This window comes from Caretta caretta, chromosome 7 (assembly GCF_965140235.1).
Source record: "Caretta caretta isolate rCarCar2 chromosome 7, rCarCar1.hap1, whole genome shotgun sequence".
Taxonomy (NCBI): Eukaryota; Metazoa; Chordata; order Testudines; family Cheloniidae; genus Caretta; species Caretta caretta.
The window spans coordinates 45,165,604-45,190,172 of NC_134212.1; the positions used below are offsets into that span (position 1 = coordinate 45,165,604).

Consider the following 24,569-nt stretch of genomic DNA (forward strand, 5'->3'; position numbering starts at 1 on the left):
CAACCTGGATCCCTTAGCGTTTTTGTCCAGAACCTCCAGGTCCAGATCTCAAGTAGGCTGGAAATTCTGTTTCTTTTCTCCCTGGACAACAGCATCGACACCAGAACCAAGGAACCTCCATCAGCAGGAACTGAAAGTCAGCTTGAATTTCTGTCAGGGTCACAGGTTTGTCTGATTTCAAGGCTAGAGTGAGTTTTGCAGTCAATGTATCTATTCTAAAAAGAAACAGGAGACTGACCCCCTGTCATTTCATACCTAGCGAGACTTCCTCTATTGTCCTGGCTTCCTCCTAGTTTTCCTACTGTTAGCATGCGCTGGAGTTCTGTATTCAACGACTACTAACGGTCATGACTGTACCAAGTGGTGCTTCTAGACCACACAAGTAAAAGAAACTTTGCTTCCTTAAAAAACATGCCAGGGTTTTCCCTGGGGGAGAGGAGGGTTCTCCCTTTGCCCACTGCCTTCACCACCACTTGCTTCCATCCCGCAACGCTCACTTCTCAACTTCACATGCTCCCCACTGCTTCACGCACAAGCTCATCCCCGGATTTCCTTCCCTAGTCCTGCTTCCTTGGGCTTGTCATTTGCTACGGCTGGTCTCTAGTGACAAGGATTCTGTTATTTTGGCCAACCATTTCTGCAGGGACAGCTCTTAAAATACATCACCAGTGACTGTTCAAATGGAGCAGTGCAACATTCAGAAAGATTTCAACTTCCAACAGACCAGGCTCTGGGGAACGATAAAACTTTGATCAAGAAGCACTGCAATGGAGCTAGAAGGCAGATGGAACAAGAACAGGAGAGACAGCTGGGATGGAATTGAACCGTGCCAAGCTTAAAGTCCAGGGTCTGTGGAGATGTGAGAAATAATAAATAAAGATGCCTCCTCAACCACCCCCAACTACTGAATGACTCAACTGGGGAGAGGTTTGCACAGGCTAGGCATTTTTCTGAAAGCCTAATCCATTACACAGCATGCTATTTACATTTGGGAGAGTGCTTTGCTTCCTGACCCCTTTTAGGTTTGCTCACAGAACAGCCATTAGCAGGCTGCTTCACTTTTAATTACCTTAAAAGGCAGACTGTCCACAGCTTCGGTCTCCTGCATACTGAGCTGGCCTGCTGTTCTGCAGCGATGTCTGCAGGAGGACAGACAGACCTCAAAACAGTGGCAGGAGAACACTATAAAGAGAAGTCATAAGTCTCACGACAGTCTCTGGAGCCATCCTGCCTGGTGTTCCAAGCAAAGGCCCAGGACGCAGGGACTCCCAAACTCTAACCCTGGATCTGACACAGACCTTGGGCAAATCACAACCTCTCTGCCTCAAACTCCCCGTTTCCAAAAAAGCATAGAATTGTCCAAGAGGCAGGGAGTAGAGAGCTCTTTGGGGCATTACGAGTGTTACCCAATACTGCTGTGCAGAGAGCTACTGTGGTGAGTGGCTAACTTAAACCTACCTACTGCACAGGGTGCTGGACACTTTTTGAAGATGAGACGTTCCAGGCAAACACTAAGTACTATTAAAAAGAACAAGGAGTACTTGTGGCACCTTAGAGACTAACAAATTTATTTGGACAAACTTTCGTGGGTTAAACCCCCCTTCATCAGATGCATGCAGTGGAAAATACAGTAGGAAGATGTATGTATATAATCTTCCTACTGTATTTTCCACTGCATGCATCTGATGAAGGGGGGTTTAGCCCACGAAAGCTTATGCCCAAATAAATTTGTTAGTCTCTAAGGTGCCACAAGTACTCCTTCTTCTTTTTGCTGATACCGACTAACACGGCTACCACTCTGAAACTAAGTATTATTATACCCCGAACAGGACAGCCGGTGTCAGTGTAAGACTTTGGTAGAAATCCACTCTGCCTAACACCTAGAAGCAATCCAAACAGAACCTGCATGGATACAAAAATGCTTTGCAATAAAATTAACTTTCATAAAACCAGGAAGTGTCTCAGCATCTTCCATCTAGCCCAGTAGCTCTCAATCTGCAGGCCACTTGCGGCCTAATCAGCACACAGCTATGGCCCATGGGACATCCTGAGGGCCATACAGGTAGCATATATATATAGTGTGGATGCGGCCCACATAACAGAGAGAGCTGCATATGCAGCCTGCAACAGTAAATAGGTTGAGAATCACTGATCTACCCCTTAGAATAGCAAACGTGATTTGACGGCCAACCTCAAAGGAGCTGGCTGCTTGCAGTCAAGTTCAAAGAGGCAATGAGTGGAAAGTTCTAACTTTGCAGCACGAAACACCCAGCTAGGGAATAGCATCGTCAGCTGCCCAGCCTCAGGGTTGGCTAGATAGAGAAGGGGATGGTGGACACAGGCAGGCAGCGTCAGCCTGGCACCATATCAATCCGTTTCTCTGCTAATGTGTCCATTTAATTTCAGGCCATCTCAGCAATGCCAGCTTACGACAGAATAACGGAACGTGCCTGCTTTCATTACTCATTTGCCGAGCTTTCTAACCAAAGATGAATGGAGCATACATATTTTTAAATAAGCATCACTGTACTGTACGGGCTCAGGATAGCAATGGGCTGGTTTTCTAATACATTCCCTTCTCCCAAATCTGGTAACTCAGATGCCATTCCTGATGCAGACACACTTGGAATGGTATTTCAACCAAAGATGTAATACCCCATCCTCAGCCTCCTCCCTTCCCCATTCCCCCATGCCAACTCCCATTTAGGGCCCAACTCTCCTCTCAGATCCACACAGTAGATCTCGATCCTCCTATTCTGCTCTCCCTACATATGCAGAACAGGAAAGCAGAATACGGGAATATGGCTTCTGGTTATCTCAAAGGTATCACTTTCAAAAAAGGGAAATCTAGACCGAAGACCACCCTAGTTATCCTAGGCCTCCAGTACTGTAGCACCTCACCATTTAATTTTTATATCCTCAAGAGTCCCCTGTGAGGCAGTGCAGTGCTGCTAGCCCCATTATGCCTCAGTTCCCCACTTGGACAGCGGAAGTGATTTTCCATAAGGTCAGACAGGGAGTCAGTGGCAGAGCAGCAATTCAATCTGGGTCTCCCACGACCCAGGCCAGCATCTCAACCACTAGTTCATCCTTCCTCATTGCAGGAGCTCCCCCTTTCTCACTCCTTAAGAGAATTGAAGAGGCTGTCCTCAGCCCAAGAGTCAAACCCGTATCAGAGCACTGGCTCGCTAGAAGGACTCAACTGGCAGCAATCATACCTTCATCAGTGGGTCTTGCCACTATGTGCTTTGATCAAGTGAAATTTGTCACTAGAGCCAACTGCTATTATCCCTCAATTCACCTTCTATCCCAACAATTCCTAGTAAACTGGTTAAATAGGTCTCTGCATTTCCTGTGACTATTCTGCTCAGACACAGTCAGGCATTTCTGATGGGTAAAAAGCCATTTGCTGATTTCCTCCACTGTACTACGATAGCCACACATAATTTAAGGACTGATGATCATTCCAGCTTAGCTGCTAGCAATTCTACACAATCTCTGTTGATCAGATGCCAAGTCCCATGGTCTATACCTATTCCCCTCTCTACTGCTGGGAGCTTGGGCTATACAAAATGTCCCCCACAAAAATAATCATGGGAAGATTCACACAGGAAAACCAGAACTCCTGCCTTGCAGACAAGGGGAGCTCACAGTTAAATCCTCCCATACAGTTCCCCATGGAGTCCTCAAGTTCATCTGCATGACGTGTTGCTGTAGAAGATATCCCATTCGGTCTCTGCAGAGATGACATGAGTACAGCTCTCATGAGTGGTGACGAATGTATTCTTACTGAGATCGCCAGTTGCAAATAATCCAACACTGAATCAGCTGCACTGAGGGGAAAGAGTGGGCACCCTGCTTATGCATAAACCTTACTGAATTGATCTTACCAAGAGCCCCATGAGCCAGGCAAGGATTATCCCTTGTTACCGAGGAGGAAACTGAAGCACAGAGATTAAGAGCTTTATTTTCAAAAATGCTGAGAACTCTCAGCTCCTACTAATTACTCTGAAGGGGTGGGCGATCAGAACTTCTGAAAATCAGGCCCCAACTGACTCTGCCCAAGGTCACAGTGAGTCAGTGACAGAGCTGGGAACAGAACTTGGAACGCCTGACTTCCAACCCGTGGTTTAGTCACGAGACTGTCCTCCTGTCCTACCAAACGTCCAGCCTCTACCTGGAAAATCCCTGGGTATTGCAACATGCTAGGGCACACAGAAGCAAGCAGAATCTGCTCAACATTACGAGCATGACTTGCACTAGTCCCTCACCCAGCATGGAAAGGATACAAAACTAGCACCCAGCAGAGAGAGAGATACTGACTCACACAGGAGAGGGCGAAGGGGACGATGGAACATCCTGGTATATCTGGGTAGGATAATCTATGCAAGAGAAAGCAAAAACAGAACTGATTGGACGCAAGTTCATTATGCCTCCTGCTCCATGGGTAGCAGTAACTAGTCAGTTTCCTATTATGCACTCTGGGTCCAACTCTGTGCAGCACCTCCAGCAGGTACCCTAGCAAGGCCTCAACACATGGGTGGGGGTGCAGAGGTGGCTTTACAGGTCTTAGGTTCTGATGTGGGGGAGGAAGTAGCCCCTTGCGTGAGTTTGAGTACACCCTAGCTGCTCTAACTTAAGCAGCGCAACTCCTATAGCACCAAGGGCTATGTGCCTGCTCTCTCCTGCTCCCTGCACATCCCCTTATGCTAGGGTCTGCACAGAGGACAGCATAGGGCTGTTTATATTGGCCCTATGCAGTGTGCACACCACAGAAGCCAGTTGCAGTTCCTTTCCACTCCCTCTATGCAGATGGAGAAGTACGTAGGGGCTGAGGTGGGGCACAGAATCTGTCTAACATTTACCTCCACAAATTCATTGAGAGCTACAATGCAGATTTCATGCATTTCCACATGCCCTGGCAGTACTGCAGAGAACAAGCCCTTGCGATGCTGAGGGATCGTGCATACAAAGCACTAGCCAGAAGAGAACACAGATGCAATGAATGCTGCTGTATTTATTACAGGATAAACAGACATTGTCTTTCACCAGCTGATTTCTGAAGTCTCCACCTGATGGAACAAAAGACAAGCCTGCCCATCACCCCAAAGAGAAACATGCCCTGAGCCCTTCTGCCCTAGCAAGCAGCTGATGGGCTGGCATGGATTAACGTCTGCAGTGCACGTTTTACAATGGTCAGCTAATCAGTAACGCAGCCTGCTCTGGGACATATTGCAGTTAGGGCTATGGAAAACCTACCAAAAAGGTTCTGTAGTAAGTTAGCAGGCAAATCAATGCCTTGTTCCATTTATTTATCTGATAAATGTGAGCTACTGAAAGTTACCTTTAGATAGCCCAAAAACAAAAAACATGCCACAGACTGATTTGCTCCACTCAATTTAAACCCAAAATAGAAATAGTAGGAACTGGAAAAAATCCTAAAGCACAAGAAACTGGGGATGTGAAAGCCATAAAACACACTATGACAGGAAGAAACGCAGTCTAGGATCTGGTCTGAGTGAACACCTTCACTTACTCTCTACATCTGGGGCCAGCTCCTCGGCAGCTGTAAGTCTGACGAAGTGAAGCTGTGCCAGGTTACGCTAGCGGAGGATCTGGCTCTGGAGTTTTGCTCACCCTATCCTATGCTGCTTTCAGGTCACGGAAGGAGAAAGCATCCATTGGGCTGACTCGGCCCTGGTCCACACTACAAACATATGTCAGTATAACTACACCACTCAGGGGTCTGGACAAGGCAGTTATACCAACTGAACTCCAGGGTAGATAGAGCTATGTCGGGAGCGCTTCTCCCATCAACTGAGCTACCGCCTCTCAGGAAGCTCTCCCTTCAGCACAGGTAGCGTCTTCACTAAGCACTACAGCACCGCCAAGTGTAAACAAGCTCAGGGATGCTGCTCTTCTGAGGCTATATCTACACCAGTGGTCTCGCACACCCTTATCAGTAAAAATTTTTTGAGCACACACCAATATATGTATATTTATGTATAAATTATATACATGTATTACTGTACAATATATTGTGTAAATTATTAAACATACACAAAAAATAGAAATTGAAAACCAATGAGATAAAGATGAAAAATATTTTTAAAATCTTTTTTTTTTATTCACAGTACAAAAAACCTTTTTGCTCTCACTAAAAAAAAATTTATATTTTTAGTGAGAGTAATGGGATTGAATATGCTTTATTAGTTTTGAAAATCTTGGTTTAACATTGACACAGCGGGCACTCAGGGCGGGGTCTGGGAAGGAGTTAGGGTGTGGGAGGGTGCTCAGGGTGGGGGTGCGGAAGGAGGCTCAGGGCTGGGGCAGGCAGGAGGTGCACTTACCTGGGGCAGCTCCTGTTTGCTGCAGGGGGCTCTGCACAGCGCAGCACCACCCCCATGGCCACGATTCTGAGAGCTGCCCCCCCTCCCCCTGGCAGGCAGGGCCACCCAGAACGGAGGGGCTTTAGGGCCCTGGGCTAAGGGGGCCCCGGCCTGCAGCTCTAAAGCCGCTTTTGGAATGCAGCCCTGAGAGCATGAGCTGCAGGACTCAGGAGGAGCCGGGGCAGCCGCGCAGCCAGCGGCTGGAGAGAAGCAGCGCTTTGAAGGGGAAAGCGCCGCTTCTTTCTGGCCGCTGGCTGCACGGCTGCCCCGGCTCCTCCACAGGCAGGAGGACTCAGGGCCGCCCCCCCCCGCGGCGGCGCTCCTCCTGCTGCACCACCCTTTTGCTCCGGCGGCGCTCCTCCTGCTGCGCCCCCCAATCGATCGTCTTGCACACCCCACTTTGGAGACCACTGGTCTACACTACAGCTTATGTTGGCATAACTTCTGTCTCGGGGGGGGGGGGGGGGGGGAAGAGAGGTTAATAAATCACCCCCGAGCAACATAAATTACACCAACGTAAGCACCAGTGTGGACAGCACTATGTTGGCGGGAGAGCTTCTCCCGCCAACATAGCCACTGCCACTGGTGGGGGGCTGGAGTAGTTCAGCCGATGGGAGAGCTCTCTCCCATTGGCTTCGAACAGCTACATTGGAGAGCTTACAGCGGCACCGCTGCATTGATTCAGGTCCGCTGCTGTAAGCTCTCTAGAGACTAAAGGCACAGCTACACTAAAGAGACTGCTGAGGAAAAGCTTAAGCACCAGAAAAAGGAATAAACTCCCAGACTGGGAACAATCCCATACCCACTCGTCGCCTCATTGAAAAAGGCTACACTAACAGGCCAAAGCACTACCATTTACAGTATTACTGCAGCATCTGGGGTGGTTATCCTTCTCTTAGGTGTTTCTAGAGCACCCATCACCCAGTGGGGGTCTCCTTCCTGTAGGATTCATTCAAGGGCAGTTGGCAAACAGCCCCAGGGAAGCAGAACAGTCTACACCAGCAAAGCCATATTGTCAGGACGCAGCCCCAACATCCAAGAGACCTGACAGAGAACAGCGAAGCAGATACCAGCACTGCATCAGGCCACACTGACTGTGAACCCCTTACTGCCACTGGGAAGCAGTACTAGCTGCCTGTACAAGTGACTGCTCCCCATTGGAAACAGGTGGATCACAGTGGGTCCCATAGAGATACTGCTGAAGAAAATAAAAGGCATCAGAATTCTGCTCCTTCAAAATGTCAGCTGTGTTCACTCCACACAGTCTATTCTGAGCGGCCACATTCCAGGAGCCCCTAGCAGGATTTTCCATCGGCAGCAGCAAGGTCTTCTCCGTTATAGCAGGATCGGCCACAGCCATAGAGAAAAACAAGGCAGCACAAAGAAATGGAATTAAACAGAACTTACCATCCTCAATGACGACTTTGATAAGACGGATCGAGCCATTCCGGGCCTTGGCAAAAAAGTCCTTTAACTCTGTGGTGGCTAAAAGAACCAGAAACATTGTGATCAAACTTAGTAGACAAACCAAATGTTATTCTACTCTTCAAACCAAGTAGGGGGGGAGGGAGGGAGGAGAAGGTGACAAAAACTAATAAAGAACTAAGTGGAAGAGAGTCAAAAATCCCTGATGGTAAAAAGTGGACAGAATAAAAACAAAGCAGCCGATTTCACTTGCTGTGTGATCTACACTGTGAAGGATACAAAGTCCTGTCTCTCAGAGGTTTCAGAGTTAAATACTGTCTAGGAGCACATGTGATCCAGAGAACTTGATACTTAGACTGGGTGAACATAATAGCCCAAATTTAGATGATAGTTTGGCTGGGGCAGGGAGGGCAGGCTCAAGTGTCAGTTTATTAAGTGTGCAGCGTATCCTGGTTTGCATGTGGGGTGGGGGAGGAGGGCAGCTGGAAGGTGTGATGATGGGTAGAGGCAGCTCTGTTGTGTTCAAACACTTTCCTTGGTTACGTTTTGCTTTGGATGCTGTATGCTGGAGCGTGTGACCTCCAGCGGGAAGGCTGCATAACACAGAAGCTGCCAGAATTTTATAGGAATCGGAACTGTAGCCACTTTGAATTTCACTCTCTGCTTGTCCCACCATGACCCCTCAAGGATGAGCGGTGATAAGCCTTGGGACTTGAGGACTCAGATCCTGCAGAACAGAGACCTGTTTGTGTGTTAGCAACAACTGGCTGTATTGCCTAGTAGGCTTTCCCCCAGGGCCTGAGTAGCTTCGGTTATAAGAAAATGAGGCAGGCCAGTTTGGAATACAATTCCTAGGATGCCTTCCTTTCCTCCCACCAACCAAGGTTACCGGTGACTGTGGATACTTATCTAGTTAGAATCAAAATCCTAGGGACGCTAGCAGACAACCCCAGTCATTCATCCCAGAGGATCCTCTAGCACTTTATATGCTCTCAAACATACAAAGGAATCGCTCCACCCCTGGCCTCACTGAGAGGAAGCCACCTCTGAATTAAACTCATCAGCTGTTTAACAAAAAGGAAAGGAGTACTTGTGGCACCTTAGAGACTAACAAATTTATTTGAGCATAAGCTTTCGTGAGCTACAGCTCGCTTCATCGGATGCATGTAGTGGCATCCGATGAAGCGAGCTGCAGCTCACAAAAGCTCATGCTCAAATAAATTGGTTAGTCTAAGGTGCCACAAGTACTCCTTTCCTTTTTGCGGATACAGACTAACACGGCTGCTACTCTGAAACCAGCTGTTTAACAGCATCCAGCAACACTTGTAACAACAGCCTAGGGCAGGAAGTGGAGAAGAGCCCCAGCCCAGTAATGATCAGCACTAGTATTTAAGCTAGGAATCTGGGATTGGCATCCCTATTCTTGCTCAACATCTTAATAAAAATGAGCCATCAGAACTTTAGCTACATCTAACCTGCAAGAAAGCACCTCCAACAGACAGCACCCCAGCCTACCTCCAACACCAGGGTTTCCTGCTGGCCTTTGAAATGCTACACGTTGGATCACAGGTAAAGCAGCCATCATAAATATTCAGAGAGGGGAAAGACTTGGGTTAGAACAGGAAGTGCACCATACAGCAGTAACCTGGCCAGTATCACATCACTACTGCATGTGGCCAGTCATCCCTAGTGCACAGAGGGAACCTGGCTGCTTTGTGGAGAGAGAAGACATGTCAGATGGGTAGCTGAATCAAAGGGTACCTCAATACTGCAAAACACACCACAAACTAGGGCAGTGAGTCTCTGAGCCTGGGTCAACTGACTCAGGCTCAGCTAAAAACAGCAGCGTAGACATTCCCACTGGGGCTGGAGCCCAGGCTGAGAGAGCCCACTCACCCATAGCCCTACATCGAGTTTCAGAGCCCGGACTCCAGCTCCTGCGGAAACATCTACACTGCTATTTTTATCCCCATAGTACAAGCCCGAGTCAGTTGACCCAGGCCCAGGCTTGCTGCCGTGGTGTGCTGCTGGGTTGTTGGGGTTTTTTTTGGCAGCGTAAACATACTTTAAGGAGCTTAATGAAGTATTAATACAAGCCTAGAGTTTGCAGTTTTACTGGGGACAGACTGACAAGAGGGCCAGGGAATGCCACCAACTCTGACTGCCCATTACATTTTTATGTGTAACTGTAACAATGTCCTAAAGCCTGCAGCCAAATGGAGCATTAGACTGGCTCAATGGGATTTTGAATACATAATGTCAATGGACGGTCAGGGTTACAGGCTGCCTTTCTCAGGCCATTCAGTTTGACTGGAGGAGGAGGAAAGAAGAAGAGGTTACTTTAAGTTCAAATAATATTGAATTTTCTGGACTGCTGTTCCAGCTGAAGTTTCATTTGTCACCCATCACAGGAAGTGCCTACCAGGCTTACTTGTCTGCATTAGAGTGCCTGACCACTCCGATTTGCTCTGCTCTCTTACAGCCCAGGGTCAGAACTTCAAAGGCAGCTTCCCTTGAACTCCACAGAGTTAACCTCAGAAGCACTTACTAAACCTGAGCGACATACAGACTGGTGTCTGCAAAGTCTGGCCCAACACCTCTGCAGTGTTTCTAGGCTTTTTTGAGGGTGCAGTGTCTCGGAGATGGGACCAAACGGAAAGAGAGGGATATTTTGGACAAGAGTGGGAGATGAAAGGAAAGGCCACTACTGTTCTAAGCATCAGGTTTTTCTAAACACCATCTGGTTTTCCCATGGCTTAATCTTTCACTGAACATGCCAGCCAGATGGTCACTGTTAGGGGGCTTATTCCTTCACCCACTTACTTCCCTGGTCCTTCTCGCATGAACAGAGAGCAACAATACCCGAAGTCCAAAGGTGCAAACAATTCGATGTTTATTGGGGTGAACTTCCAGCAAGCATGATTCCAGTTTCCTTCCTTAGTATCCTCCTTCCCAGCTCTGACACCACAGAGCCTTACACCTGTGTCCCTGTTCCCATTCCTGCCCTTAGCCAAACATGATTCCAACTTCCTTACTCCCATTCCCTGTTCCCATCTCCCCCTTTAGCAAAACATGATTCCAATTTTCTTACCCCCATTCCCTGTTCCCATCTCACACACCCACATGCCCACCCACACCCACACCCACCCAGGCCTGAATATCTAGTACTAATACTATTAATACTAGTAATAACACTAGTGTTAGGATATAGATATTCAGGCCTGTCTGTAAAGGCCTATACTCTAAGAATTTAGGTGTATTCTTATCACTTGGCTAGTGATAGAGGTATAAAAGAAAGAATCAAAACCACTGTCTGCCAGTGTAAGGGCCTTCTCTTACTGTGACAGTTTGTGGCCCTGTGCTTAGGCTCAGGCCTTTGGCTAAGCAGCAGAGGCAGCCATAAGCTGGGAAGCGACCGGTCACCTCCTCACATTCCAAACTAGTCGCATTGAAATAAGGTGCTATTGGGCTGTTAGGCACTATCAGGACAGGATTGTATTCCTATCACCTCCAGAGAAAGGGAAGTGCCTAGAAAATGTAAAAGGAAACTTAGTTTGATAGCATCCTGTCTGGCAAGAACTCACTTATCAATAGCTGGGATGTGAAATCCTCACTTCTGTATTGTTTTGTCATTATAGTTCCCACTTTGCTGTTGTTTGTCTGTATAATCTCTGTCTGGTTCTGTGATTGTTCCTGTCTGCTGTATAATTAATTTTGCTGGGTGTAAACTAATTGGTTACATAATCATGTTACAACATGTTAGGATTGGTTAGTTAAATTTCAGGAAAATGATTGGTTAAGGTATAGCTAAGCAGAACTCAAGTTTTACTATATAATCTGTACTCAATGAGGAAGTGACTGGGTGTGGGTGGGCATGTGGGTGTGTGAGATGGGAACAGGGAATGGGGGTAAGAAAATTGGAATCATGTTTTGCTAAAGGGGGAAATGGGAACAGGGAATGGGAGTAAGGAAGTTGGAATCATGTTTGGCTAAGGGCAGGAATGGGAACAGGGACACAGGTGTAAGGCTCTGTGGTGTCAGAGCTGGGAAGGAGGATACTAAGGAAGGAAACTGGAATCATGCTTGCTGGAAGTTCACCCCAATAAACATCGAATTGTTTGCACCTTTGGACTTCGGGTATTGTTGCTCTCTGTTCATGCGAGAAGGACCAGGGAAGTAAGTGGGTGAAGGAATAAGCCCAGCCCTCTATTTTATAGCACAGGTCCAGGTTGCTTGATTACGATGTGGAGCACATGCACTTCCACTCCACGCTTCCAGGGGCAAGGAACTCCCTCGAATGAAGTCTTCAAACCACTGGGAATCGGCAGCGACAGCAATAGTTCTAGCTGGGGAGGACTTGTTTCCTCTATCAGGGACACACAAAGATCTCTGGAGCTCACCTTTCAGCCAAGTGCCTACGGTATCTCCACCAATATTGGGAAGGGCCTTTAATTTCTTCCTCCCACCCCTCTTCACTGAAGAAAGATGTACCTCTCACGTTAGTTACGGGGTATATCACAGTCCTTGCAATGGACAGCCCTTTCAAGGAGCCCAATTAGTGTCTATATTATTCAAAAGGAGTACTTGTGGCACCTTAGAGACTAACCAATTTATTTGAGCATGAGCTTTCGTGAGCTACAGCTCACTTCATCACTGTAGCTCACGAAAGCTCATGCTCAAATAAATTGGTTAGTCTCTAAGGTGCCACAAGTACTCCTTTTCTTTTTGCGAATACAGACTAACACGGCTGTTCCTCTGAAACCTATATTATTCAAGTGCATCCTGTTAGGTGATTTGGATGCTGTGCACAAGCATTTCTAAGCATTTCCTACAGATCAGCTTAGAACACACCAGTGCTCTAAGTGTCAATTATCTGATTCTTTACCATCCAGCTGTGCTGGTAAATCTCCATTTTGTACCCCATAAGCCACCTCAATATCAATACTTGATTTGTCAAGAGCAAATTTTCCCCTCCCCTCCCCGAGTCACACTGCAAGTGCTCATTACAAACCTTCTTGCCAAAGGCAGATTTTAATCAGACTTTGCAACAAAGGGACTTGCAAGGCATCTGCAGAGGTGGCCAACAAATGCTTCAATATCCACAGTTAAGTAGTATTACAAAGGAAGCTGTCACAATCTCACTTGTTAGCAAAGAGCTGCACTGAATGGCTGTTGGAGCCAGCACTCAACATGATCAATTTCCTTCCACCTGGGGCCAAATCTCTTCCACTTAGTCCTGTGATGTGAACAGGAACATCAGACACCTGGATTTTTACCGTGGAAACACTGCAACAAACTTGAATCTTTCCTGTGCAAACCACCCAATCTCCCTACCTCCTTCCATAGAAACATTTTGGAGAATGCAGGAGATGTGGACAGCACAGAAGATGGAAAGTAATGGCCCTCCGGGAACCCTCTGTGCTTGCAGATCACTAGCATAGCTGAACTGAGCGGACTAACTCCCCAAGGATAGCTGTTGGTGACTGAGTGGGCTAATAACGAGGGAGAGAGCTCACAATCGGCTCCTCTTCCAGGTCTCTGCTCTTCCACTGAAGTGCAGTGCTCAGCCCCAAGCAGCCACACTCTTCATTGTGGGCCACCCTCTCATTGTGACCATTCCAACAGGGCTTCTTCCAAAAGATCACAGGCAAGGCACCGCTTTTGAAGAGTAGTGAAAACTGGCGCAAAGTATTCTGGGGCACATCCGAGAACCATTTGAAAGGGAACACATAGAAAGAGATTGAAAACTCGTTTGGAAATGAGACATTCACAAAAAAGCTCCTTAGTACAGGATCTTCCTTGCAGCTGCCCGTCAAACAGGCCAGAGCCTCTCTTCTCTCTATTCCACAGGCAGAACTCTTGTTAAAGCAAATGCTAATCCGTGGGCAGACAAGGACAGCCTAAAGCACTAGAATGCATTAAGATGTTACTGTTTATGTAAATTCACAACAGCTTATTTGCAGCTGGGACAGTTTTCAGATGCCACAGCTTAAATAGAAATATCTCAGAGGCCACTAACTTCTCTCTCCCTCCATCTCCCAGTTGGAGGGAGTGGGAGAGAACTGTCCATCAGGCTGGGACTTTGTGAATTAGAGCAGTTATAAGCCCCTTCGAAATGTAGAGATTTGAAATAAACTCCAGAGACTTAACGATTTCAGGTTGGGGTGTGTGACTGGGTGGGAAGAGCCCCATAATTAAGATCTGTTGAGATGAAACAGCAATGCAGGCAGTGTGACTGGGGGAAGGGGACCCCTAAAATTAAGGCATTTTAGGGGAGACAGGAACTCTATAAGCCAAGTGGTATTGCAGCCAGAAAATTGCCCAAAGAAACTGGAAATGCTCTCTCCTTTTCAAAAAGACTGATCACACTTTCAACTTATCCCAGCACCACCTCTGCTGTCAGAGACAAGCTGGTTTTAACATATTCGCCACATGAGCTTCCTCTGATATTTTTATCCCCTTTGCCACAAACAGGGCAGGAAGGAAACAGCCTGCCCACGTATGGGAATCTACCACTCAACAAGGTCCTCTGAGGGGAAAAGAGATATACAGTTGTATTCACTGGAACCCATGAAGGTGAACAAAACACCCCAGTAAGTCTTTTCTATCCCAAATTTCTATTGCACTGGCAAAGCGGAGAGACTGTCTCGCTTATGTATTTATATAGCTCCAATCACTGAATAGAAAACACGGGGAGAGCTCTAACGCAGATAAACAGGTTTTTCTTCATTTTTCACCCTAGGTAAACCTTAGAGTTGGTAAAAGGTGCTGACTGATAGCCCTCCAAATTTATCCATTCTATTTAGCTGCATATCAGGTACTTAAAGAGTCACTTAAAGTAGAGAGCATTATTTTCCTGGTAAAAATGGTGTGTGGGCTTTCCAAAAGCACCAGAGTGACTCTGGAGCACAAATCCCATTGCAAGTCAGTGGATTTGTGCTCCTAGATCACTGGGGGAATTTTCAAAATCCCATCATGGAGCTGAGGAAGGTCAAGTAGCAAATACACCAGAGGGAAAAAGGAAAACGTTAGTCAAGAGCATTTTCAGTATGAGCGCAGAGCACCTGAACGTGACCACTTCTCTTAGCAGCCTGTAATAAAACTTGATGCGTGTCAGAGGTTGTCCCACTCATCTCACTCCCTAATAAGTAGGACCCTACCAAATTCACGGTCCATTTTGGTCAAGCTCACGGTCAGAGGATTTAAAAAATTTCGTGATTTAAATCTGAAATGTCAGTGTTGTAATTGTAGGGGTCCTGACCCGAAAAGGAGTAGTTTGGGGGGGGAGGGGTCGGGGGTCACAAGGTTATTGTGGTAGGGGGACGTTGCGGTACTGCTACCATTACTTCTGTGCTGCTGCTAGCAGCGGTGCTGCCTTCAGAGCTGGGCAGCTGGGAGAGCGGTGGCTGCTGGACGAGAGCCCAGCTCTGAAGGCAGAGCCATTGCCAGCAGCGGCGCAGAAGTAAGGGTGGCAATACCATATCATGCCACCCTTACTTCTGTTCTGCTGTTGGCAGGGAGCTGCCTTCAGAGCTGGGTGCCTGGCCAACAGCAGCCTTTCTCCAGCCACCTAGCTCTGAAGGCAGCGCAGAAGTAAGGGTGGCAATACCACAGCCCCCTAAAGTAACTTTGTGACCCCCTGCAACTCCCTTTTGGGTCAGGACTCCCAATCTGAGAAACACTGGTCTTCCCTATGAAATCTGTATCGTATAGGGTAAAACCACACAAAAGAGTGGATTTAATGGGGAAAGACCAGATTTCATGGTCCATGATGCATTTTTCATGGCCGAGAATTTGGTAGGGCCCTACTAAAAAAACATTCCTGAAAACCTGCTAGGACATTACCATATTCACCTAAGGTTCTTGATTAACTTTGTGCAGAGCAGGGACTGCTCTAAATAATAAGATAGGTGAACTACAGTGCCTCGTATTAACTGAGGATATTGATATAATAGGCACCACAGAAACTTGATGGAACAAGGATAATCAATGGGACACAGTAATACCAGGGTACAAAATATATCGGAAGGACAGAACAGGTTCTGCAGGTGGGAGAGTGGCACTATACATGAAAGAAAACGTAGAATCAAATGAAGTAAAAATCTTAAATGAACCAATCTGTACCATAGAACCTCTATGGATAGTAATTCCATGCTTGAATAATAAGAATATAGCAGTAGGGATATATTACCGAGGACTTGACCAAGATGGTGATAGTGATTGTGAAATGCTCAGGGAGATTAGAGAGGCTATTAAAATAAAAAACTCTACAACAATGGGGGATTTCAACTATCCCCATACTGATTGGGTACATATCACCTCAGGATGGGATGCAAAGTTAAAGTTTCTTGACACCTTAAATGACTGCTTCTTGGAGCAGCTAGTCCTGGAACCCACAACAGGAGAGGCAATTCTTGATTTAGTCTTAAGTGGAGCATAGGATCAGGTCCAAGAGGTAAATATAGCTGAACCGCTTGGTAATAATGACCATAATATAATTAAATTTAACATCCCTGTGGCAAGGAAAACACCACAGCGGCACAACACTGTAGCATTTAATTTCAGAAAGGGGAACTACACAAAAATGAGGTGGTTAGTGAAACAGAAATTAAAATGTACAGCACCAAAAGTAAAAACCTTGCAAGCTGCATGGAAATTTTTTAAAGACACCATAATAGAGGCTCAACTAAAATGTATACCCCAAATTAAAAAACATACTAAGAGAACCAAAAGAGCCACCGTGGCTAAACAACAAAGTAAAAGAAGCAGTGAGAGGCAAAAAGGAATCTTTTAAAAATAGAAAGGAGCATAAACTCTGGAAAATGAAGTGAAAAAATATAATTAGGGAGGCCAAAAAAGAATATGAAGAACAGCTAGCCAAAGACTCAAAAAGTAATAGCAAAAAAAAAAACACCCCAAAAAAAAAACACCACACATCAGAAGCAGGAAGCCTGCTAAACAACCAGTGTGGCGATCGAGATGCTAAAGGCGCACTCAAGGACGATAAGGCCATTGCAGAGAAACTAAATTAATTCTTTGCATCGGTCTTCACGGCTGAGGATGTGAGGGAGATTCCCAAACCTGAGCCATTCTTTTTAGGTGACAAATCTGAGGAACTGGCCCAGATTGACAGGTCATTAGGAGGTGGCTCTGGAACAAACTGATAAACAGTAATAAATCACCAGGACCCAATGGTATTCACCCAAGAAGAGTTCTGAAGGAACTCAAATATGAAATTGCAGGACTACTACCTGTAGTCTGTAACCTTTCATTTAAATCAGCTTCTGTACCAAATGACTGGAGGATAGCTAATGTGACACCAATTTTTAAAAAGAGCTCCAGAGGTGACCCCAGCAATTATAGGCCGGGAAGCCTGACTTCAGTACCAGGCAAGCTGGTTGAAACTACAGTAAAGAACAAAACTGTCAGACACATAGAAAAACATAATTTGTTGGGGAAGAGTCAACATGGTTTTTGTAAAGGGAAATCATGCCTCACCAATCTACTAGAATTATTTGAGGGGGGTCAACAAGCATGTGGACAAGGGGATGGACAATGGATATAGTGCATTTAGATTTTCAGAAAGCCTTTGACAAGGTCCCTCACCAAAGGCTCTTGAGCGAAGTAAGAAATCATGGGATAAGAGGGAAGGTTCTCTCATGAATTGGTAACTGGTTAAAAGGTAGGAAACAGAGGCTAGGAATCAATTGTCAGTTTCAGAATGGAGAGAAGTAAATAGTGTGTCCCCCAGGGGTCTGTACTGGGCCCAGTCCTATTTAACATATTCATAAAATGATCTGGAAAAAGGAGTAAACAGTGAGATGGCAAAATCTGCAGATGATACAAAACTACTCAAGATAGCAGTCTGCCTGGGACTTAACTAAGAGCTACAAAAGGATCTCTCAACACTGGGTGACTGGGCAACTAAATGGCAGAAGAAATTCAATGTTGATAAACGCAAAGAAATGCACACTGGAAAACATAATCCCAACTATACATATAAAATGATGGGGTCTAATTTAGCTGTTACCACTCAAGAAAGATCTTGGAGTCATTGTGGATAGTTCTCTGAAAATATCCACTCAATGTGCAGCGGCGGTCAAAAAAAGCAAACACAATGTTGGGAATCATGAAGAAAGGGTTAGATAATAAGACAGAAAATATGTTGCCTCTATATAAATCCATGGTAGGCCCACATCTTGAATACTGTGTGCAGATGTGGCCGCCCCATCTCAAAAAACATATATTGGAATTGGAAAAGGTTCAGAAAAGGGCAACAAAAATGATAAGGGGTATGGAACGGCTGCCATATGAGGAGAGATTAATAAGACTGACACTTTTCAGCTTGGAAAAGAGACTACTATAGGGGGACATGATAGAGGTCTACAAAATCATGACTGGTGTGGAAAGAGTGAATAAGGAAGTGTTATTTATTCCTTCTCATAACACAAGAACTAGGGGCCACCAAATGAAATTAGTAGGCAGCAGATTTAAAAACAAACAAAAGGAAGTATTTTTCACACAACGCACACTCAACCTGTGGAACTCTTTGCCAGAGGATGTTGTGAAGGCCAAGACAGGGTTCAAAAAAGAACCAGATAAATTCATGGAGGATAGGTCCATCAATGGCTATTAGCCAGGATGGGCAGGGATGGTGTCCCTTGCCTCTGTTTGCCACAAGCTGGGAATGGGCGACAGGGGGTGGATCACTTGACGATTACCTGTTCTGTTCATTCCCTCTGGGGTACCTGGCATTGACCACTGTCAAAAGACAGGGTACCAGGCTAGATGGACCTTTGGTCTGACCCAGTATGGACGTTCTTATGTCACTTGTCACTGGACTCGACAGCAGGTGTTTCTTTTTATGAGAGCCCATGACTGAATTAATAAGGACCAATCAGTGAACAAACAGGACAGCCATTTCCAGACAATAGTACTAAACTGAGAAGCTTGCAATGAATCAGGAACCAGAGCCACAGACCTCTAATGAAGGGCTGCTACAAGAACAGGGGCCAGACAGAAGAGCCTAAGGGACAGAGGGCTACGAGTAAAATGCACAGCACAGATTCCAAGGGGGTACCTCTGGCAAATCTATTTGTAGCCATTAGAAGCTGGGCAAAAAGGCTGTTTTTCAAAAGCCTTCTAGACAACTCACTGTTCCAGTCTGAGCACTAACACACCAAACGTGGTCCAAAGAATATAAAACATGATTGCACTAACCAGAAAATGACATCAGAGCACACCAAGCCCTGCTGAAAGGGTCACTCAGCCTATAGAGATACACTGGGAAGTGTAATTCCCATCATGGGTAGACAGACTCGCGCTAGCTCAGCTCTGCTCCAGCTACTGTGCCAAAAATAGCAGTATGGACATTGCAGTATAGGCAATGGCTCAGGTTACCCCGCCTGACTACCTGGGTCTAAGCTCAGGTGGCTAGCCCAAGCGGCTGCCCATACCACAATGTACACACTGCTATTGAGCTAGCGCAAGTCTGTCTATCCAGGCTGGGAATCACACCTCCCAGCTACAGTGTAGACATACCCTTGGAGCGGGCAGAAGGTCTCACTGCCTCGATGCAGGCGCCAAGGCATAAACAACCTGGAGACCTTAGAATGAGAGCCACTGTGATTGGCTATCGTGTCCCACTACAAGAACACAATAAGGGCTCGGTAAAAGCGAAAGCCCCAGACCTCTGACTACCAGAGGGACAGAGGTGCTGGGCATGTTCTATGGGTGAAATGCTTATTAAACAAGTGCAGACAGAAGGCAAGCTTGTTCCACTCAGAGCAGAGAGAGACAATTCCCACATTTTGCACTGCTCACAGACGTGTCCTGGCTGTACTACATTCCAGGGAGGATTAGAGGCCATGACCAGCTCCATTTGTATCTAGTTTGCCACCCAGACCCATTGGATAGTTAAGAATAAAGAGAACAAATAATTGCTCAGTAAGGGGAAAGCTGCACCTTTCCCCAGAGGCTGATACACCTTCCATCTATCATTTAATACCAAAGGAGCCCTTCCATAGACTGGCTCCCTCTTATATAGGCTACCCAGGCTTTGTTCATCAGTCCACTTAAATGCCATTTACTCCATTCTGTGCTTAGAAACACCTTCTTCCCTCACAATTCACCTAACCTACTTGACAGTAAAGATATAATCTCTCATTTATGAGACTCATTTCCATAACAGACCAATCTCCCAGTGTGATGTGGACTACTTAGAAATGCCTTTATTACCGTAGCAGGAACACATGTTGAAGCATAGACTGTGCCCAATGTTCACCCCACCAAGTGGGGACACTCACCAATATGAAGATGCCTCAAGCCACTATGCGCCCCTCCAGAGGAGGACACAGGTCTGGGTGTCTCCAGACCCACACCCAAGCCCCACGGCACACAGGTAGATTGGTGCCCAGAGCTCAGGACTCGAATAAGAGCAAACATGTTAATAAATGCCCAAAGCTTCCCAGGCACATGTACCAGTAAAGTACAAGCTCCCCGCCCAGCTCTGGTTACATTCCTTCTAGACTCAGTCTTCTCACATATACACCTATTGGGGGGAAAGTGAGTTCGGTTTTGTTTGTGCAAACTTCACCATCAACCCCTGTCCCAGTGACAGCTCAATGCTTCTGGATCAATAATACATGCTTCCTGAAATGGATGCCTTTCTGAATGCATCAAGTCACTCTTTCCTCTGACAGGTAACTTAAGCCTCCGGACATCAATCTTTCATTTACTGGACATAATCCTCACATTAAAGTGACTCCAGGCAGCTGCTTTCATTTCACATTCACAATCCCTGAGTTCAGGACCAGAGATACACTGCTCCCGTGCTGCTGGAGAAGCAGGGCCTGGAAGGACAAGAGGCAACACAATGCATTGAAGACAGTCTTGTTCCACATCTTTTCCCAGGGTATGTTTACACTGAGATAAAAGACCCACGGCATGGCTGCAGCTGGGCCAGCTGACTCAGGCTTGGGCTATAAAACTGTGGTGTAGACATTCGGGCTCAGGTTGGGGCGTGGGTTCTGAGACCCGGGGGGAAAGAAGAGAGGAAGAGAAGGTGTCTCTTGTCTCCAATCCACAGTTATGTAAATATATATGCAAATGATATGCCAGCCACAGGGTTCTAGCAAGGTGCCAATATGCTGTTTGGTGTCTCAGACTGTGAGCACTCCCTGTGCACAGGGTCAAGAATGGAAGCAGTTGTTGGGTTCTCAGGGCGTTATCAGCACAATTACTGCGGTAGCTATAAGTCGACCTAACGTAGGTCAACTTAAGATCATAGTGTATACATGCCTGTGATAGCCATTCCCATATGGGGACCACATACAGCAAACAGTGAAAACACTCCAAAGCTACTGACTGCACTGTTGTACACAGAACAGGAAACTGCATGTATTTGCACAAATCAATTTACCACCACAAGAGGTTTTAGGAAGGCAAGGTCAGTCAGCCAACTTACCTGCCTGGTTTTTGTTACTCTGAACCCAGTCCCTCCCACTTTCCACCATATCCCTTACTTCTCTCCTTTCCTAAAAGGAAATCCATCTATGCTCTGGTCCCCTTTCTTGGTGAGATATCATTGCATCTTGTATTACTCCTTGGATAGGTCTTCACTGCAGAATAAACTCGAGTGACTGGCAGCCAGGTCTCAACACCAGTTAGCCTAGCCTGGGTGTGAGCAGCCACACTGCTGAGGCTTATCCAAGTTACTGTGTCCTCATGGTTGCTGCACTCACCTATGTGTAACACTAGGACTGCTGAGACCACATCCCAGGGGGTTGTGTGTTGAAATATGCTAAGCCACTCTAAGATTTTTTCACAGCGAACTGTGTCAGAACTGTAGGGTGACCATGCATCCCATTTTGGCTGGGAAGGTCCCTTTTTTAAGCCTAGTCCCAGCCATCCCAACTTTTTTTCCCCAAAAGAAGTCATTTGTCCCATTTGCTCTTACTGACTTGCTCAGTTGGCAAGAGCCAACAGGACAAATTTTTGACAAAAGTGAACAAGTGGGATGCAGTGTGGAGGGGGGCAAGTGGAGATGCCCAGTCCCCTGTGGGGCAGGAGGAAGCAGTGTTCCAGCATGTGGGGCCCCTGCAGGGTGTCAGCGATCAGGCAACAGCCTCCTGGCGGGGGAGGGGGGGGTGTCCCACAGGGGTCCAGGGACTGGGCAACAGGCTCACTGGGGGATGGGGAGGCACAGGGTTCCAGCAAGGGGCAACAGCCTGCCGCGGGGGGGCAGGGTTCCAGCAACCAGTAACAGCATTGAAGGGGGGACCTCTCGGGCGAGTGACTGGGGGAGTCCAGTTTTCAGCTTGGGAAACATGGTCATCCTAGAGACCTGTCTATCCTTCTAGGCCAGGGGTGGCCAACCTAAGCCTGAGAAGGAGCCAGAATTTACTACTGTACATTTCCAAAGAGCCACAGTAATACGTCAGGAGCCCCCCATCAGCACTCCCCCACCCAGAGCCTCCCACTCACCAGCAGCACCACCAATCAGCTCCTCTCCCTTCCTTCCCGCACCTCCCAATCAGCTGTTTCATGGGGTGCAGGAGGCTCTCAGGGGGAGGGAGAGGAGTGAGGGCACAGCAAGCTCAGGGGAGTTGGTGGGAAGGGGTGGAGTGGGGGTAGGGCCTGTGGCCGAGCCAGGGGTTGAGGAGTGAGCACCCCCTGGCACATTGGAAAGTTGGCACCTATAGCTCCAGCTCTGGAGTCGGTGCCTATACAAGGAGCCACATGTTAACTTCTAAAGAGGTGCATGTGGCTCCAGAGCCAGGTTGGCCACCCCTGTTCTAGGCACACAGGGGGAACTGTGGGAGGGCACTGGAGGACTAGCAGCACTAGAGTCATTTAGCCTGAATCCTCATCGCAAAGTGAGTGAAAGCAGAACCCAAGCTCTAGCCCACACCCTCAATGGGACCAGCTAGCCTGGGTGTAAAGCACCACTTATCTTAGATGAGAGGGGTGAGTGTACAGGAACAGTGATGGGGGCAACACCTGGGCAAGAGCTCATGCTAACTCTGCAGTGAAGGCATATCCTTTGTGGGAACAGTTCTGCCCAAGTTCAGCATTTGTTAGTGCTTGTCGACATTTTTTGAAAGAAAGAGTACTTTACTCAAGAAGGGCCTTTTGTCGAAACCAGGGGTTTTTGTAAGTTTTCCATTTTTCAAAAGTTTGCAATGTAACTCGACAACAGAAATGTTGCCTGGTCACTCTGCAAAACGCTATTTCACCTGAGTGCTCTCAGATCGCCAGTTGGGACTGAAAAAATCCCACTTGATGTTTAAGCTGACCATGGTCAAAACCGTTTTCCTTTTAGAAAACTACTGATTTTGAAACTAAAATTGAACAAAAAATACAGCAGCAAATGGAAAAAAAAAAATCTGTGACAAGAATGAAAACTCTTTTGAATTTTCCATTAAGTTTGGTCCTATTTTTTTTTCCTATAAGCTCTAATACATATAGCTCCTTTCCTGGCTTATAAATCATGTCCCTAATTCACACAGGTGACTGGTTTAGGAGCTATTTACCACTAAATGACTAGCTTTCCCTGGCATAAATTCTGAAAGCCTCTGTCTCCTCAACTCATCCTCTTTTCCAATCAGAATTAGTTCCACCTTTCCTCAGTTGCCTGACACAGGACACTAGTCTGGCCCACACAACCTTCATCAGGGCTCAGTCATACTCACCATAGCATCTGTACTGTGTTTGTTGGGGAATGGAGAGAGATTGCAAGACAGACCCATGCTGTCCCAAACACAGGCCTAATGAGACAGCTTCAGAGAAGAGCAAAGAAGTTGCCCCAGTTTATATATTACTGCCTGAACTCCAACCCTGTAAAACATTCTCCCTCCCAAATCTCCTGAGAGTCGTGTCAGGCACCCAGGACCCAAAGGACAGATTCAAGTTGTGATTGCATTTCACTTAAAGGTTCTCAGCACACTCTTTCCACGGGATTTCCTCTCCTCTGGTGCCTTTACGTGCTTAACTTCATGGGGTTTTAATTATTTACTCATCTACAAAATTACAGCTCAATATCAAGTGAAACTCCTTTGGTTTAAAACGTCTCTCAATTTCTGAACCATTTGCATATTAGCTGTACACATTAAATGGTGCACACAGCCACCTCTGGGTGCCCAATGTACAAAATAAGAGCTGCACATGGTAGAGTCTTGGTACGGACAGAAAAAAAAATGGACCTACCTGTAAAACAGATCAATTACAGACTGCATTTGCACAGAAAGAGACCCATTAGAATGCCTGAATTGGGAGCACATACAGCTATTAGGTTTGAGATGAAACCATGGTAGGATCTATTGCAAAGTTACCCACTGTGAAATTATCTCATTTATGAGCTCCACAAATGTAAATAGGTTTCAGAGTGGCAGCCGTGTTACTCTGTATCAGCAAAAAAAAACTGAGGAGTACTTGTGGCACCTTAGAGACTTACAAATTTATTTGGGCATAAGCTTTCGTGGGCTAAAACCCACTTCATCGGATACATGCATGTATATATATACACACACACACACAGACATGAAAAAATGTTGTATATTTGCCGTATTTCTCATCTGCAAAGAGAAGCTGTTGTCCCGATTTATGTTTGGTGCCTTCAATGCACAGCAAATGCATTCTTCAGCTAAAGTTAAAAAAAATTTAGCCTCTTGCCTCAGTTTCCTTGTAACCAAGCCCACACTGCATTATGGGACACACTGACAAATAATTAGCCCCATGTATGCTTCTTGAAAGGCA

General features: G+C 46.4%; 1 protein-coding gene across 2 annotated transcripts in view; it reads right to left on the reverse strand.

The window, feature by feature from the left end:
• Positions 1-24,569, reverse strand: part of TWF2 (twinfilin actin binding protein 2) — a 74,863-nt gene that overhangs the window by 40,426 nt on the left and 9,868 nt on the right. For both annotated transcript variants that reach the window (XM_075130606.1, XM_048856741.2), the window contains exon 2: positions 7,797-7,874. In XM_075130606.1, coding sequence (XP_074986707.1) covers positions 7,797-7,835 — 39 coding nt within the window. In that variant the 5' untranslated portion in view covers positions 7,836-7,874. The remainder of the gene's footprint in view (positions 1-7,796; positions 7,875-24,569) is intronic.